At 48.7% G+C, this 16,041-nt stretch overlaps 2 protein-coding genes across 2 annotated transcripts in view; one reads left to right on the top strand and one right to left on the bottom strand.

Annotated features, from left to right (window-relative positions):
* LOC119394661 (uncharacterized) overlaps positions 1 to 4,738 on the top strand; it is a 60,689-nt gene extending 55,951 nt beyond the window's left edge. The window contains 3 exon segments of the mRNA XM_049415937.1: positions 2,504 to 2,580; positions 3,639 to 4,184; positions 4,529 to 4,738. Coding sequence (XP_049271894.1) covers positions 2,504 to 2,580; positions 3,639 to 4,184; positions 4,529 to 4,687 — 782 coding nt within the window. The 3' untranslated portion in view covers positions 4,688 to 4,738.
* Positions 4,739 to 5,221: 483 nt separating this feature from the next.
* LOC119393645 (trypsin Tyr p 3.0101) lies at positions 5,222 to 14,612 on the bottom strand. Its single transcript, XM_037660753.2, has 4 exons — positions 14,403 to 14,612; positions 11,817 to 12,214; positions 9,897 to 10,063; positions 5,222 to 5,450 (listed from the first exon to the last, which is right to left on the bottom strand). Exons 2-4 carry the CDS (start codon positions 12,048 to 12,050, stop codon positions 5,447 to 5,449), a joined length of 405 nt encoding a protein of 134 aa, XP_037516681.1. The 5' UTR covers positions 12,051 to 12,214; positions 14,403 to 14,612; the 3' UTR covers positions 5,222 to 5,446.
* Between the last annotated feature and the right edge of the window lie 1,429 nt (positions 14,613 to 16,041).

Raw genomic sequence — 16,041 nt, 5'->3', positions numbered from 1 at the left:
ATACGTGTTTCGCCTGTCAATGAGCGCGCACTGTGGCCCACCACTCATTGAGTCGTTTCATGGAAGCACTGGTGACGCTTTCTTGTGGCCTTGAGTTTAGCGAAAGCTACAGGCTCTGCTTCTGGCCTAAACGAGCCTGCAGTAACGTAATCGTTTATGTATATAAGTTTTCAAATACCGGATGGCTTAGGTGGGTACAGTGCCATGAGGCACCTTGTGACGACGTTTTCGACAGGCATGTTTCATAAATAACGTTGTTAGTGTTTTTAACTCGCCTTGAAAAACCAACGTACAAAGTTGCTTTATGAAGTTAACAGTTTAATGTCCTCTTTCCACCATCGTTATAAACGAAAAAAAAAAAAGAAAACAAGCGCCATTACACTGTAGTATAGTGTAACGCCAGCCTGGTAATGACTTCTGACAAAGAAAGCTTGCAAAATACGCTCGTGATACGTCTCTTTTTTTTTTCCCCTTTTTTTTATAATGAGTGCTTAATCTTCCTCATTGCCGATCAAAGGAATTAAGCAAATTTCGAACAATAAATCAATATTGAAAACACGAATATGAGAGCCGAACTTTACATCGCAATCGCATCACACTGTACTGTTACATATCTGTTTGTAGGAAAATATTCTCCGGGTATGCAACTTCTATGTCTATAAGCTTTTAGCATAAGCCGCTGGTCATCTTGTCCCATTACAATTGTAGAAATCCAGCAAATGAGCACTTCGTTGGCCGAAGGCCGCCATTTATTTGTATGACGTGACCTGCCGGGCAGGCATATACCCTTTCTCCGGCAGGGCATTTGCATGTTACAGGTTTCTTTCTTTCTTTCTTTCTTTCTTTCTTTCTTTCTTTCTTTCTTTCTTTCTTTCTTTCTTTCTTTCTTTCTTTCTTTCTTTCTTTCTTTCTTTCTTTCTTTCTTTCTTTCTTTCTTTCTTTCTTTCTTTCTTTCTTTCTTTCTTTCTTTCTTTCTTTCTTTCTTTCTTTCTTTCTTTCTTTCTTTCTTTCTTTCTTTCTTTCTTTCTTTCTTTCTTTCTTTCTTTCTTTCTTTCTTTCTTTCTTTCTTTCTTTCTTTCTTTCTTTCTTTCTTTCTTTTGCTTCCAGTAGTCGATCGTGCGTCGCTTTTAAGCCAGAGCTGTCGGCTTGAACAGGACGGCGGGCGCTTTGTTTTTCATGCGCGTGGGCAAGTCACTTGACAACTAACGTGCTTCCTCATGCGAGCAATATAAGAAACGAACGCGTGGAGAGAGCACTGACGCATTAGCGATTATCTCCTCCGTACGAGCCACGCCGGAAAGTTTTCGTCCTTGGAATGTCGCACAAACACAACCGCTTGATGCCTGCGAAATGGCATCGCGGCGACACATCTTGCATACGTATAGCAGCCGTGTGATTGCTTCAACAGGCGCGGCCTCTAGGCTCTCGTTTCAAGCGTGCGAGAAACTTCGAAAGGGACGTACGTACTCGTTGCCGAACGGTGATCCACTGTACGTTTCGCTCCTAAACAGCACCGCAGTGTCAACCGCAATATTTATTTTCTCGTCATAACAGCCGACAAGGAAGTCAACTTCGAAACGTATCACATTGTACGTAAGGAATCATTTGCGGCGAGCTTCGCGTCGGGTTTATTAGGGCGAAAGCCTTATATATGCCTCATCAAACGCGAGAAGTGACCGTCAGCGACAACACGAGGGTGATGACGCCACGTACCCTATGACGTCATCTCGGCGTCACAGGTCGCCAAATTTTGTGACATCATCGTGGCGTTATCATGACGTCACTATGACGTCACATCATGATGTCATCACATGACACTTTCTATTGGCCAAAGGTGGGCGGATCCTGGAGGCAGTGCAATAACCACGTTGGGTGCAAGAAGCTTTCGGGAGGGAGGGGAGGATCCACACACTGGATTGCGAATAAAAAGAACACGGATTTCGCCTTAAAGCCACCTTAGGCAAATGCACTAAGGACTGTGTGACATTTTTTGCACGTTATGTGGGAGTTAGGCACTTAAGTATTATCTAGGATCGTTCAGTCGAATTCCTATTGATGATATCGCAAGAGGAACCATTTTAAATTGGCCTTGGAGCATATTACAAGGGCTAAAGAACAATAAGAATAGAAAAGAGGCCCCCTGCATCACACTTCTTTTGCCGAATTCGTTGTCTTCTGCACAAACGCAACACGCACACACCGTGAATCGCGGGTGTCGAGCGCTGAACGTATAAGAGATTGTTCTAAAGAAGGCCGCAGTGAGCTCATATTAATAACAAAGTAGAAAAACAAATAGTCGACGACATGTACACGAACGAGTGTTTTAAGAACAGTGCCTTTCCTCGTTCGTAATAGACGGTTCTTGCGTCATATTATTACCGTCTGAATAATTAAAGCATAAAACTAGTCAGTTCCTTTACCACGCTCGGAGGCCCCAGCGTGAAGGCCCACCGATCGCTCGTCTCATAGGGCAATGGCTGAGCGAATTGTGTTTTCTTTGCAGATTGCGGCGTAGCTAGCAGTGCATTGGTCCGAATCGTGGGAGGCAGGGAGTCCCAGCTAGGAGCGTGGCCCTGGATTGTAAGTGTCCTGATCTTAGATCCCGTATCTGTCGGCTTCTCAGAAACGAGTGTCTGTGGCGCACAGATTTACGGTTATGGTCGAAAGCACGAGCGATGCAGCAATTGAAAAACTATAGCGTTAGGGTCAATGCCATAACCGTTGGCATACCTAAAAATGTATAAATTCATACAGATAAGCATGACTGTCATCCGCAGAAAGCTACTGTTAGCAAGGAGGAGCTCATCAGATGCTTATTTTTTACGATTTATTTTATGGCAGCTTTGCTCGTGTGCGTACCACAAATATAAAGAATGGCAGTCGGGGGAGAAAGTCACTGCATCACCTGTTCAGCAGAAAAAACGAGAGAAAGAGAGAAAAGAAATAGGAACCGAACATCTTGTCGCTATCGAAATCATGCACGGGCGAAACTGATAGGCGCGCTACAGTGCTCACAAGTTAGTTTAAACTTTCAATCCTCAGTGATCATGCACATACGAAAACAATTCAATTTTGCAGCTGTGCTCGTGATCCTAACATTTATTCGTTGCTGCACTCAGCTGTCTGCGCCAGCGCGGTGCATAGGCCGTTCAATTTTGCAAATTACATCGACTTAAGTATATAATAAAACGTAATAGAGGCAGATTTCTAGCACAGTGACAGTAGACATAGGCGTGCGCAGGGTTCCCCATTCGGGGGGAGGGGGGAGGGCCCCCCTCCCGTTGATGGAGTCCTAAGAAAATAAGATTCGCAATGGTAAAAATAACAATGAAGCGAAAAAGTGCTTCTCACAACGACCTGCCCTTGGTCCCCAACTTTCGGGGGTCAAGGTGGGAAGTACGCAGTTTTTGGGGATGCAAATGGGGGGCCATCGGCCGGCATTACGGTCAAAAACGTGCATGCCCATGACCCTGCACGCTAAACAATGACGGGACACGTCCGACAGAGCAAAGGCATAGGGCAGCCCCCCTCAGATGATTCTTCCTTCCTCTCTCCTTGTTCTCACGCCTATGACGGTGCGTTCCCTGACCCGTATAAGGCTGGCTGACGTCACGAGAGTCGAACCCGCTCGTTTGCAGGCGCTGCTGTTCATCGACGTGCACGGCAACGGCGTCCGCTCTCCTTTGTGCGGCGGTGCGCTCGTCACACCCCGGCACGTGCTCACGGCCGCGCACTGCACCTTCAGCGGCAACCGGTCGCTGACTCCGGATGCGTTCGTCGCGCGGCTGGGCGAGCACGACTACCTGAGCAGCGACGACGGCGCCAACCCCGTGGACGAACCTGTGGTGCGCATAGACCGCCATGCGCAGTTCAATCCGCGCACCTACCTGAATGACGTGGCCGTGCTCACGCTGCGGCGGCCCGTGCCCCTGAACAAGGACATCGCGCTCATATGCCTGCCGTACGGCTCCATGCGCGACGACCAGTACCAGAACCGCAGTGCCAACATCGCCGGCTGGGGCGAGCTCTACTACGGCGGACCGTCGAGCGCCACGCTACAGGACACGCGCATACCCATCCAGAGCCTGGACACCTGCAAGGAGTCCTTCAAGCGCACCAGCATCACGTTCACCGACCACTACCTTTGCGCGGGCAGCCTGAAAGGCGACAAGGACGCCTGCAGAGTACGTAGCTCTCCTTACATAAGGGCAGCCAGCATTTTGACTCGTTTAAACGTGAATACAAAACTAGACGACGTAAATGCGGCCTGTCTATTAACGGTTTACATCAACTATCTCAAGAGGGTTACTGCTCATTTCAAGTTAAGTATTGTCCTTGACTGTCACAGCATTAGGTGAGGAGAGGTATTCCACTGTGTCGGCGTTGCTAGAGCGCTGAGAGGTGCTTTCTACATCGCGTGAAAGATGTGTTCAGTTGCCGCCAAGATAGCCATAGCATACAATGCCGCTTTGGCAGGCACACGCGCTATAGACAGTTGTGGGCGGCAATCTACATTATTTCTGCGCAGGGCGACTCCGGAGGACCGCTAATGCTGCTGGACGACCAACAGCGGTTCACCATCATCGGCATCACATCGTTCGGGCGCCGCTGTGCGGAACCCGGCTACCCGGGCGTCTACACGAGAGTAGCCAAGTACCTCGACTGGATCCAGCAGAGGCTCGTCTGAATGCCCCGCCGAGGGCGCCCCCTGTAAATAAACCCGCTACGTCACCACTCGTCCCAACCTTGAGTGTATTCTTCGCCTAAAACATTTTCCGCCCTTCCCCAGTGCAGGGTAGCCAACCGCCCTCAGCCCTGGTTAACCTCCCTGCTTGTCTCGTTTCCTTCTCCTCCCCTCCTCTTTTAATTAGTTTGGTGAAATAATTAGTGACGGCCGACCTGCGAAATTGTACTGTAAATATTGATTAAACTTTAATTATATAATATCTCTTGATTATCTTCATAATTATTTTACTGAACATATATCGAATGTCATGTAGAAATGCACGAACATTCTGAAGGAGCCTTCATCGTTACTCCTTGGTTAAGAAAGTTACGTGGAACAGGTTAATCTATAAACCACTTTCTGGGCGTGCTTGCATGCTAAGTCGTGCACAAGTAAAGCAGTAGATCTACTAGAAAATATGTAAATAATAAACGTTATGCACATAACTTACGTGACACTCACTAGTCCGCTCCAGGAAACGGTGCAGGTTCATAAGATGACACGTTAGTGACGGTGAATAGCCTGTATTGACTGCATTGGCTACCTATATAAACTGCGCTGTCGATTATAGTCACACATCGACAGTTATGCACCAACTACATCCGAACAATCCACCCCGATAAAAAATAAAAGCGCGACAGGCTTCGCAAAAGGTTGATCCAAACCGGCTGCGGAATCGTTCGTGGTAAATGGACACATCGTCGACGGCGCATTTCTGGGCTATCTGAAAAAGAGAGAGATGCTTTTTTTAACGAATATACTGTGGGCATTTTGCAAGACCGGCATACTTATACCATGTTACGCCACAGACGAACACGATACGAAACGAAATGACACGCACAGTGTACACACGTCCCAAACACAAAACCTGCGCAAAATGCACCACGAGACGTAACATACAAACGTATCTCGTTGAGACAAAGTCTCTCGGAAGGGTCGTCGGTGTACGGAGCACGCAGGCGGCGCTATAGTCCATGCTCTCAGCTATAAGAGGTCAATAATATGAATTATTACCACACATTCAACGGCGCTGCAGCAAGTAAAAGTTGTCTTTTTAATCTAGCATCAAAAATTTTAAATATTAATTAACGTCAAATGACGTTATTCTTTCCGTTAGCGCGCCCCTTTTCAAGAATCGTTTATGCTGAATGCCCTTTCTCGAAGGTTTTTTTTTACCTTTTGGCCTTCTTTTCTATACAAAACAACCGGCAAATTACCATAGACGAGACCATCTTCAACAATCTGTCTTCTCGAACTTTTCTGTGCATCTTATTTTAAATTTCTTTCAAATGGATGTCGACGTTTCTCAGACGTAAAGGTCACTAAGCTTACATCATCAAACTGTCATCAACACATGCGACCCGAGAATGGCGACCGTGATGTGGTTACGGGGCCAAGTCTTGAAACTGGGTCCCGGGAGTCATAGTCGCCCAAGCTTGCTCCTTTGTTCACCACGAACGGCTGCGATTCTATAAGCATTAAGGGATGCGGTATAGCGCCAACTCTAGAAACTTCGTTTAATTCGAATATACGAAAAGAAAAAAAATGCCATCCACTCAAGCAGCCCAATGTACAAAGTAAATACATACGGACTTCTCAGAAATAAAGCTTCGTAGCCGAAATTCCGTGCACCGCATAATGATGATGATGTCGACTATGATGATGATGATGACTGTTATATGATGATGACGAGAATGCCTACTGCAAATATACAGTTATTAAGTGCCCACTACACCATAGTTATTATTTTTGCGAATCAGCGAAAGGCCCAATACGCGTCCGTAAGGCAACACGCGAACCTACGCAGCTGCTCACTTTGTTGATGCTTTTGCAGCTGATGATGATTAAATATGTCTGAGTGCTCTGTAATGAATGGGTCTTTAAAACACCCACTCGTTGCGCAATTTACATGTTTTGACACCTGGTGCGATTCTGTGCTTCTGCCACGTAATAGTACATGCGTTAAGGAGACTCCTTCCACTTTATGACATTCATTTAGTGTTTTTTTTTTCGAATCAGTTTGAAGGAATAGCGTGGCTCTGTGGTAGAACACCTGCTTGCCACGCAGACGGCCTGGGTTCGATTCTAACGTGAGCCGAATATCTTTTTAGGGGCGAAGCTCCTTATAGCATTACCTGGTCGGTCGTCGCTCCATGCGGCGTGCCCCCGCCGTCGCGTCTCCCGTATCATTCAATAGATGGCGCTGTCCCATAGAGATGCGTGCAAACTGCAGTTGGGTGACGATATACTAGATGGCGCTGTCCCATAGAGATCCTGTGCAATATGTGTGCAAAAAGAAACAAAAAAAACCAAAAAAAGAAAAAAAAGCAGCGGCACCCTGCACGCTAGATGGCGTGCAGTAGTCAAAGCGTCGTATCGCTTTGATTACTGCTGGGCGAAACCACTGAACATTTCACGGTGTAACCATGATTGCTTCAGGAGCTTCGCCCAAGCTCTTCATCATTCACCCGTGGATATGCTGTAATTTATTTTCTTTGCATCTTTCTCGATTTTTCGGTCACGGACAAGATGATGAGTTTTCGGTTACAACCAACGACGCCGACGCCGAAATTTCTGCGAAACGAGCTCTTCAGTGCTATCGCGTTAAAAAACTTCGTTGGAGAAAACTAAATCGCAGCCGCCGACCACGAAAATGGGCTGAAGTGCAAAAGAAGGCTATGCGTTTTCGAGGTATTTTCTTCTTGCGAAAATCCGGTTCCGCCATCGGGACAGAGCGCGTATAGAAAAACAAACGTAAGAACAGCAAAGGCACAGACACTGCGAGGTTCCGCTCGCAATATGCCTGCGATGTGCAGCAGACAGGGCAATCCATAACGCGCGCAGTGCAAGTCCCGTACTGACAAGACGCGGACGCCGAGGTCACTGAGGAAACTTCCCCGAAAAGCCAGTCGCACTGGGTGTGTCTTCTTCTCTCTTCTCCGTGTCATTTTTGTTGCGCAATCGTACTGAAGCAATGGATTACCAACTTGCCCATAACGTTGCTCGCATATGAGAGATCAAGAACCTGCGCATATACCACGAGACAGCGCGTGTCTGTTTGAATGGAAATGTCTTGTTGACGTTTCGCATTTTGCCGATGACGGAGTATAGACCGCACTGCTAAGCAAACCACTGTCCACGGTCGTGCTGTTTTCAACATATCGTAATGACCAGACAAATTGGATTGTAATAACCAGACAAAGAAGACCCGCGCACCTTATCGGCACTATTGCTTTTTTACGTAATTTTTACCTGAAATTTTCTGTTATCTGTTCTGTCTAGTGTCCCCGCTTTTCACCTCGCAAAATGTGCACAGTAGACAATATAATAATATCTGTCGTTTTTCGTACCAGAGAGAGAAATAGATGAAAAGGAAACGCAGGGAGGTTAACCTGGGGCGAGCGACCGGTTTGCTACCCTGCACAGGGGTGGGGAAATAGGGGTCGGATAGAGGACAGAGAGAGAGTGAGATAAAATGAAAACGGAAAAAAAAAACGTGTGTGTGCATGCGTGCGTTTTTTTTGTTTTTTTAACACGAAAGTGTTTTATGCCGGGGTCCACCAAGTACATCCGTCACGGATATGACGTTGATAAAATGGACGCCAGCGGGTGAGAAAGAAAAAACCAAGAAAAAGATCCCCCACTGGGGATTGAACCCACGACCTTGCGGCCGCGACGGCAAGCGCCCGACACCCTACCAACTAAGCTAACTCGACAGACGCGGAACACGGCGCGAACGCGCCTTATATCTTTCACACATTCTCTCTTTCGCACGGTTGTCACTGTTGGCGGTGTAGGTAGGCGGAGCGGGGCGGTGCCGCCGTCTATGAGAGGTGAAAAGAAGTAATGCTTCACGATCGGCACTTACTAGCGCTTACTCCGAGATTGCGCGCGATATTGGAGGTCATGGTTAAAGCGTCTCGATACCAGCGAGGTACACTAACCGCGCTGGCGTCGCCGAGGCACCTTTGACGCAGTTACGTCGTTACGTTCTTTGCCTTTCGCTTCGTGTTAGCGTACGTTGGCTCATCGTAGTAGTGCAGCTTCCATATGCATTAACGGGATTTCTCCGCCGCCGACTGCTTAGATTGCGAGAGAACCGTCTAACAAAACTGCTGCAATACGCGTTGCAGAAAGGACGCGATTTCGACGGGCGAATGTCGTGCCTTGGTGGAGCGAGACCAGCGCCTGCGAGACAGGTTACGAACTCTACCTCCCGTGTTGCTGATGCGCAGTGTGTGGTAGTGCATACATGAGCGCAGGCGTCGGTCACCCATTGCTAGAAAGCGCACTGTGTCGTTTCTCTCCTTAACTGACGACGCTTTGAAGAAGTGCATACCGGGTACCAGTGTTGATTATGAGCTTGTTGATATCATCCTTACGTGGGATTCACGATTTGCTGTGTCCAAATATATGTTCACAACGTCACCTACCACAACGGTTTAATCATGATCATGGGCGTCAGTCGACGCGATAGAGACATGCCGTCAACACAGGTGCATCCGCGTCAAACGGTGCTGTAGCTGCCCAACACGGATATACATTGTACAAGCTCTCATATATCACCACACAATAAGCACTACTTCTGTGAAGACACGTTTCGCTTTCGTGTTATACCGATTCCTATGACGGAGGGATCAGCCATGTTTTTTTTTTTTGGTACCAAAACCACGATATGATTATGAGGTACGCCGTAATGGAGAGCTCCGGAAATTTCGACCATTTGGTGTTCATTAACGTGCACTGACATCGCACTGTACACGGGCCTCTAAGCATTCCGCCGTCATCGAAATGCAACCGCCGCGGCCGTGATCGACCCCGCGACCTTCCAGTCAGCAGCCGAGCACCGTAACCACTGTACCACCGAGACGGATTTCACCGTAGCCAACTGGGCAAGTCCTTGCGGAAGCCCTTTCTTTCTGTCTCTCTTTCCCATATCAGAAATCCCGTGTTTCGACAACACCGGTCAATGCACTAAAAATAACCCCAAACGTCATTCGTGCATATTCATCGCAAATTGACACTCCCACACTCCTATACAGTTTCGTAAATCGCGTCAGTTCAAACATTATGTCAACCAATTCGCTGAGGGACATTATTTAATCTAATATGACACGCCACACCATTCCCTTTTCTGCTCCCCGTGACTTTCCTCGATTGATTTACTCACGGGTGCTCGACCATCTTTCCGCGTATCCAGGGTAGATAGGCGGCGACTCGCGTGTACACTCCCGGGAAGCGGGAGTCGCCGCAGCGCACGCCGAACGACGTCACGCCGACCAGTGAGAAGCGGTCGCGTATCGGGTCGCTCACAACCAACGGGCCTCCGGAGTCACCCTGCGGAACAGCGCCCAACGCGATAATATTGAAGTTAGTGAAGAAATAGTGGCCCGTTGGTCAGTCCAACGTTCACTGGGTACGAAATGTTGCACAAGGGACACATAACAGACAGGAGAAGCGCTTGTCCTGCCTGTGTGCGTCATCTTTCGCGCTGACATTAATTAAGCAGCAAGTGCGTTACTATGTTGCTATAATACAAGGAAAGGAAGGCTCGAATGAAATGTGCAACCAAACGGTGCACAACAGGTATTTATTTTGTATTGTCGCCTCAGGAAAATGGCTCACGGATATTTATCAACTGGATCTCACTTCATTTCATTAATCGTCCGACGTGCTCTTGTTAGTCAGCGGCTGGCTGTCGAGTGGCTCTGACTTATGCTTCCCAAGGGCGGTCACACACTACAGCATTGTTTTCGGATTGGCCTAAACTATATGCGCGCCACAACATATGAGCACCTCACAATGCATGCGTCGTTCTAGAATCGAGAAAGACTTTAGTACAAAATTTCTGTCTTATCGCCTATGCGATATGCTTTGCACAGGCGTTCGAGATAACTTTGTCCCCCTCCAGTGCGCTTTTACATACATCGCCACTGTCACTTGCCGCAGACATCAAAGTTCGGCTGGCCGACAATAGATGAAGGCACTGTCGTAGCCAGGATTCTTTTTTTTTTTTCCGGAGAGGCCATTCCTTCGATAGTTCAATGGGGAATGAGGGGGAGGGGGGGTGCAAGCGGGTGTTATACTATCCTGTGGTAGACCAAAATGTCTCTCTCTCTCTCTCTCTCTCTCTGTGAGGGGGGGGGGGGGGGCTTTTTAGTATGCCACCTCCTGACTGCCGCGTTCGATTCTCGAGATGCTCATGACCTTCATAAGGACGCCACGAAGAAATTTGCTACTCTCAGTTCTTGCCGCCAAGAACTCGGGCGTACCACAAACGGCCGATGTGCATGCGCGGGGCGTATTATGTGCGACAACACAGTAGAAACGGCGCTTTTTGGGGTGCGCATGAATCATCCACCAAAGACTGATCAGGACACGTTGACCGATGTGTCAGGACACCTGCCAGCTGCTAAAGCTGCCGCACTACTCGTGGCTTCCGCTGCAAGAAACCATGCACAGCTGCCCTTTTTCAACAGTCATTCCGTATCGCCCGCCAAGAACGGCCAAGCAGCCAAGCTGCAAAACGAATACGTCCTTTGTCAGCACGTCTACACTATCACCCATAGCATATCTGCCATAGGCTTCTTTCGCTACGCAGGTAGAATACAAGCCGATGCAGTGGCGTAGGCAGAAATTTTTTTCGGGAGGAGCACCTCCTTGATCCGACATGGGGTTTGGCCAGATAAGTGTGGTCGAGTATCATTTTGTGCTCTGTATCCCATGGGGAAAAAAATTTGGGGGGGGGGGCACACACCCTGGTTACGCCACTGAACAGATGTCGCTTACATGCGGATGCTTGTGCTCAGAACTAAGCAAACACACAAACAGCCCCAATCAGGGGATGACAAACAGCCAGCCCTTAGTAGACACGCAGGACTTCTTCCCCTGTTTAACGTTGTTCGCGTTGCGAAAAGCCGAACAATGTTATGGGGCAAGAAGGTCTTTGATACTCTGGAGTGCGGTGTATTTGCGCCCGTGGATGGACAGAGGTATTTCGAGCGCGACCTTGACCGAAAGAAAAGTCAAACGCTGGCGGCAATCAAGGGGCCGCTGCGTCACTGTTCTGTGCTGCTGGCATCACACTTACCTGGCAGGTATCCACGCCATCTCCTGCTGCACACAGCTTCTCGTCATTGATGTCCAGCAGCCCCAGGTAGGCCTCCTCGCACTGGTTCCGCTTCAGCGTCCGCACCATCGCTTCGCGGTGTTCTGGACTGCCCTCTCCTCTAACTTTCTCCTCCTGCTGGGCCCGATCCCGAGGCCCCGTGGAGCCCCAGCCGGACACCAGGGCCGTGCTGTCCTCGTGGCCTTCTCCGTTCATCTCTGGCAGGCAAACCTATCTCAGCGCGGGCCACGGCAGCCGGTTGCTCGAGCACCAGGAGTGCCAGGTCGTGGCGCAGCTCGGATGCGTCGAAACCCTCGTGCACGAGCACATGCTGAGGAGCATGCTCGGCACCTTCTGCCAGCCGAAGCCGCAAATTGGGCCTGCATGCTTCGTACAGTCACTATATTGCTAATGACTTCGGTGGTGGCCATTGCAGCCGGCACAGGCCTTTAGTATAAACACGGCGGTTGGCTTCAGATCATTTTAACCGCCTTCACATCCCGCTGCCTTGACGGTACTATCACGGCCGCTGGATGAAAAAGCGTATCCAGCGGCCGTGGTACTATACTGCGCGTACTCAAGAACAAAACGTAATAGCAGTTACTAAGCCGCAGTGGCTGTGACGTTCGGCCGCTGCACCCAATGACGCGGTTTACATGCACGACAGTCACAGCCGCGCGCATGCCGATGGAAGCGAAGTGCAAAAATACGTTTCCTGCCGTATCGGGCTTTGAGCAAACGTCAAAGAATCTCATAGTCGATAAAAATTTGTCCGGAGCCATCCCCTGTGCTACATGCTGTCTATATTGCCCGTGTGTTGCCTTGGGACGTTTAATTCTACCAGTCAAACAATAAGTCGTTTGCGTGGTAGACATATAGAAATATCAACGCACGTCACACTTCATCGACAGGAACGTTTTGGCCCATATTTATGTACTGTCAGCCGCAAAAGTTTGCGGGATCTGCAGCGCGTGGCGGAGCGACGGAAAACTAAAGTCCCTCAATAAATTCAAAAGTATCGAAAAGCTTTCATGAAGCCGACGGCGCCCGCGATAGGCTGATCTGTGACACGTGACCTTGCCCCGCCATGAAGGTTCCCGCGCCCCGGGAGGAGAGCGCTCGCTTCCCCTGTTCCGCTATGCACGTTGTGCGGTGATATCGTTCTGGAAGGTCCGATATGCCTTGTTGCTGCGCGTTTGGGTGCCGGACGGAAGACGGCAAGAAGTTATTTGAAGACGTTAAATCGAAAAAGCATAAACACACCATTAAAAATCCACGCGGTGATTCAAGGTTACGTAGCGACGTTGCTCATATCAGGAATACAACCGCATTCGCACACGCACACACAAGGAGCCTTGGCGAAGAAATTTAACTACACCATGGTGTTCCGTGCGGTTAGGTCGCGTTTGTAACACGAACAAATTCGAGAATCGGCCAGGACGCGATCAATAACGCCGCTTTGGAATGTCACGACACTTGTGTTGACTCGTAGCACAGAACAGCAATACACACCCAAGTGGTCAGGCAATCGCCGCACGCGAAGACTGTTGGCGCGCTCGTTTCCACCAAATTTTAGTTTCCACACACGTGCGCAGGATGTTTACTTTCAGCGAGGATCGCGTTTCAGCAACGCCATGTCGAAATTTTTTCGGTCCGGATGGCTGTCAGTCTTCTTATTTGGATGCACTCTTCGACCGACGTGACCGCTATATGTACACAACACACTTACGAGCAAGAAAGGCGTAGAGCAATGGGATTAAGCGCACGCAGTCACGAAGGTACGGCCAACACAGCGACTATCTCTTCTAGTTCACTATAACAGCGACCAAGGCAGGCGCTATGGGAGCCATGGGCGGGCGCGGATAAACTCGCCTCGCGTTGTCTTCGGTCCCGGCTCGTCGTTGTTTACCGTCAAGGGCTTCGACTATTTTGTGATATGAAAGCAAATCAACACGACTCAGTTTTTTTCTTAACTATATGCAGCTAATTTAGATTGCAAAATGCAATGTAATACGAGCGCGAATAAACGAGATGTAAACATGCCAAATGTAGGCGATGAAACATTTTTCCGCTCTCTTTTTCAATGTTTATTTGAAATAAAGGCACAGCTTTAGCATTTTGGGGCCTTATTTCGGCCTTCATCACAGTCAGGCATCAGTAGCTTTTATTTCCTAGCATGTGCAGATATTTTTCCACCAGCTGAATGCCGTGCTTTAACCTGGGCGTCGTCTGCTACAGGAACTTTCTAGGTGGCGCGCGCGGCAGATGTCGCTACCTTAAAAATTATGGAGGGACCTTACGGAAAACTGCATTGCTGCGCCACCTACCGCCACAAGGCCTGGTGCTGAGGCTATCAGCCGTGGCCTCCACGATCCTCCTTTTCCATTTTCCTGTGCTGTCCTCTGCCGTTTTGGTAGGGGTCGGGACGGTAGGTCGCACAGCAATGCAGTTTTTTGTCGCTCCGCCACGCGCTGCCGATCCCGCAAACTTTTGCGTCAGACAGTATACGTACCCGCTTGATCGTAGACAGGGTACCTATAGTAGTAGTTAGTTCGAGCGGGTACATACCTGTCCTGTTGGACACAGTGAGCAGCAGTGAGGACATGCCGCGGAGAGACGAGCGCACCGGCGCAGATGTGCTTGCGGCCGCGCAGCAGCTGTACCATCCAGGGCGCCGGATCGGCGACTACACCGCCCACCACTCGGCCTCCTCGCCGCGACCACACGCCGCAATCGTCGCTACCTGTCACAGCAGGATGTAACGTAAAAAAAAAATTCACATCCCTTTCACTATTGTGGAGATGGAAGGCAGCGAAGCTGTGACTATTGTGGCCCGTTGGTGGGTCTAGTATCGTGAATATTGCTGTGGCGAATTTATGTATTATCATTATTGACTATATTGAGCGAATAATGACACATACATTCAAAGATCCCGGTATTTCTCTTGCGCACGACGCATGTGATTTCATCAACGGCGGTCTCAAAATGAAATCATGTAGTAGACAAGAAACCCCGTTGTTTCGAAAGTGCAAAAATGGCATGACGTTCGTTTGCTATGCACGTGGTCTTTCTTTGAGGCAAAATTGTTCATGCCATTCTGTCATGGTCGGCGAAATCAAACACCATTTTGTATACTTTTACGCCATGACCTTTTTTTTCTGCGTAAAAACGCCGGATTAGTCGAGTTAATCGGTTCAGCGGAAATTGTTGTTCCACGCGTCTTCTGTCCGCGGACGCGATCCGTCAGCTTCGCTATAAAAGAAAATAAGAAAAAAAAACATAACGATCTGTATCGTCTCTTCCTTTTGATGCACTGTCCACGTGCGTACATACATCACCCCCCGGTAGCCGCGGAGCTTAATGGAGAAGGAAAAGGCGCAGCTGTCCTACCGATTTCCGTCAACGGGCTCGCCCTCGAAGTTGAAGCCAGAGTCAGTAGTAGCAACTGTGATAGCAAAAGAAGTGGTTCAGATCTGCAAGACCAGAAAAGATGGATCTGTCGCTATAGCTAGTCGTGGTGCCGAGGATGACTGTCATATATAGTGATTGAAGAGGACCAATGATGACACATGTGTTGAGCAACACTCGATCATACGGAAACTGAGACCATGAAGCAGCTTCCGGTATAGATGGCGTGACCGTGCCCTGGAGGTTCACAGCTACCGCGCTCAGTATCTATAGATAGTAAGACAAAGATACTACAAATACTCTCGAAGGGTTCGTTGTTGAACATCAGTGTTCGTTTAAAAAGAGGAAAGCAAAGTTCCTCACAGTGATTACGACCACTGTTTTCACTTAGGCCCTATATACTTACAATACCTGCAGCGTTGCCACAGCTCCCGACTTGTTAAGGGGTACTTTTTTTCTGATATTTTTCTAATAAATTATTTTATGTTTATTCATGTGCACCTCCGTGCCAGTTCTTGCAAACACGGACGCGTCAGCGTAAAAAAAACTAATTTCTTACTTTTGACGAAAAAGATAAATTACTGTATTTCTATTACATGTGGCAGCAATACGCCTTAGCAGCATGTACACGATCACTGTGGGGTTCCTGCATGTAGTATACATGAGGCGAAGACGTGATGGCTAGTTGTCCGAAACAACTTATGCAAAAGCGATAAAATAAGAGGCGATAAGCCTGTTTCACATGCAGCGATTTTGCTCCAAGAGCGGAGCGGCTGCCGTCGCGGAAGCCCAAACACAG

The sequence above is a fragment of the Rhipicephalus sanguineus genome, chromosome 5, assembly GCF_013339695.2.
Source record: "Rhipicephalus sanguineus isolate Rsan-2018 chromosome 5, BIME_Rsan_1.4, whole genome shotgun sequence".
NCBI lineage: Eukaryota > Metazoa > Arthropoda > Arachnida > Ixodida > Ixodidae > Rhipicephalus > Rhipicephalus sanguineus.
This window is presented reverse-complemented; position numbering and strand designations above follow the sequence as displayed.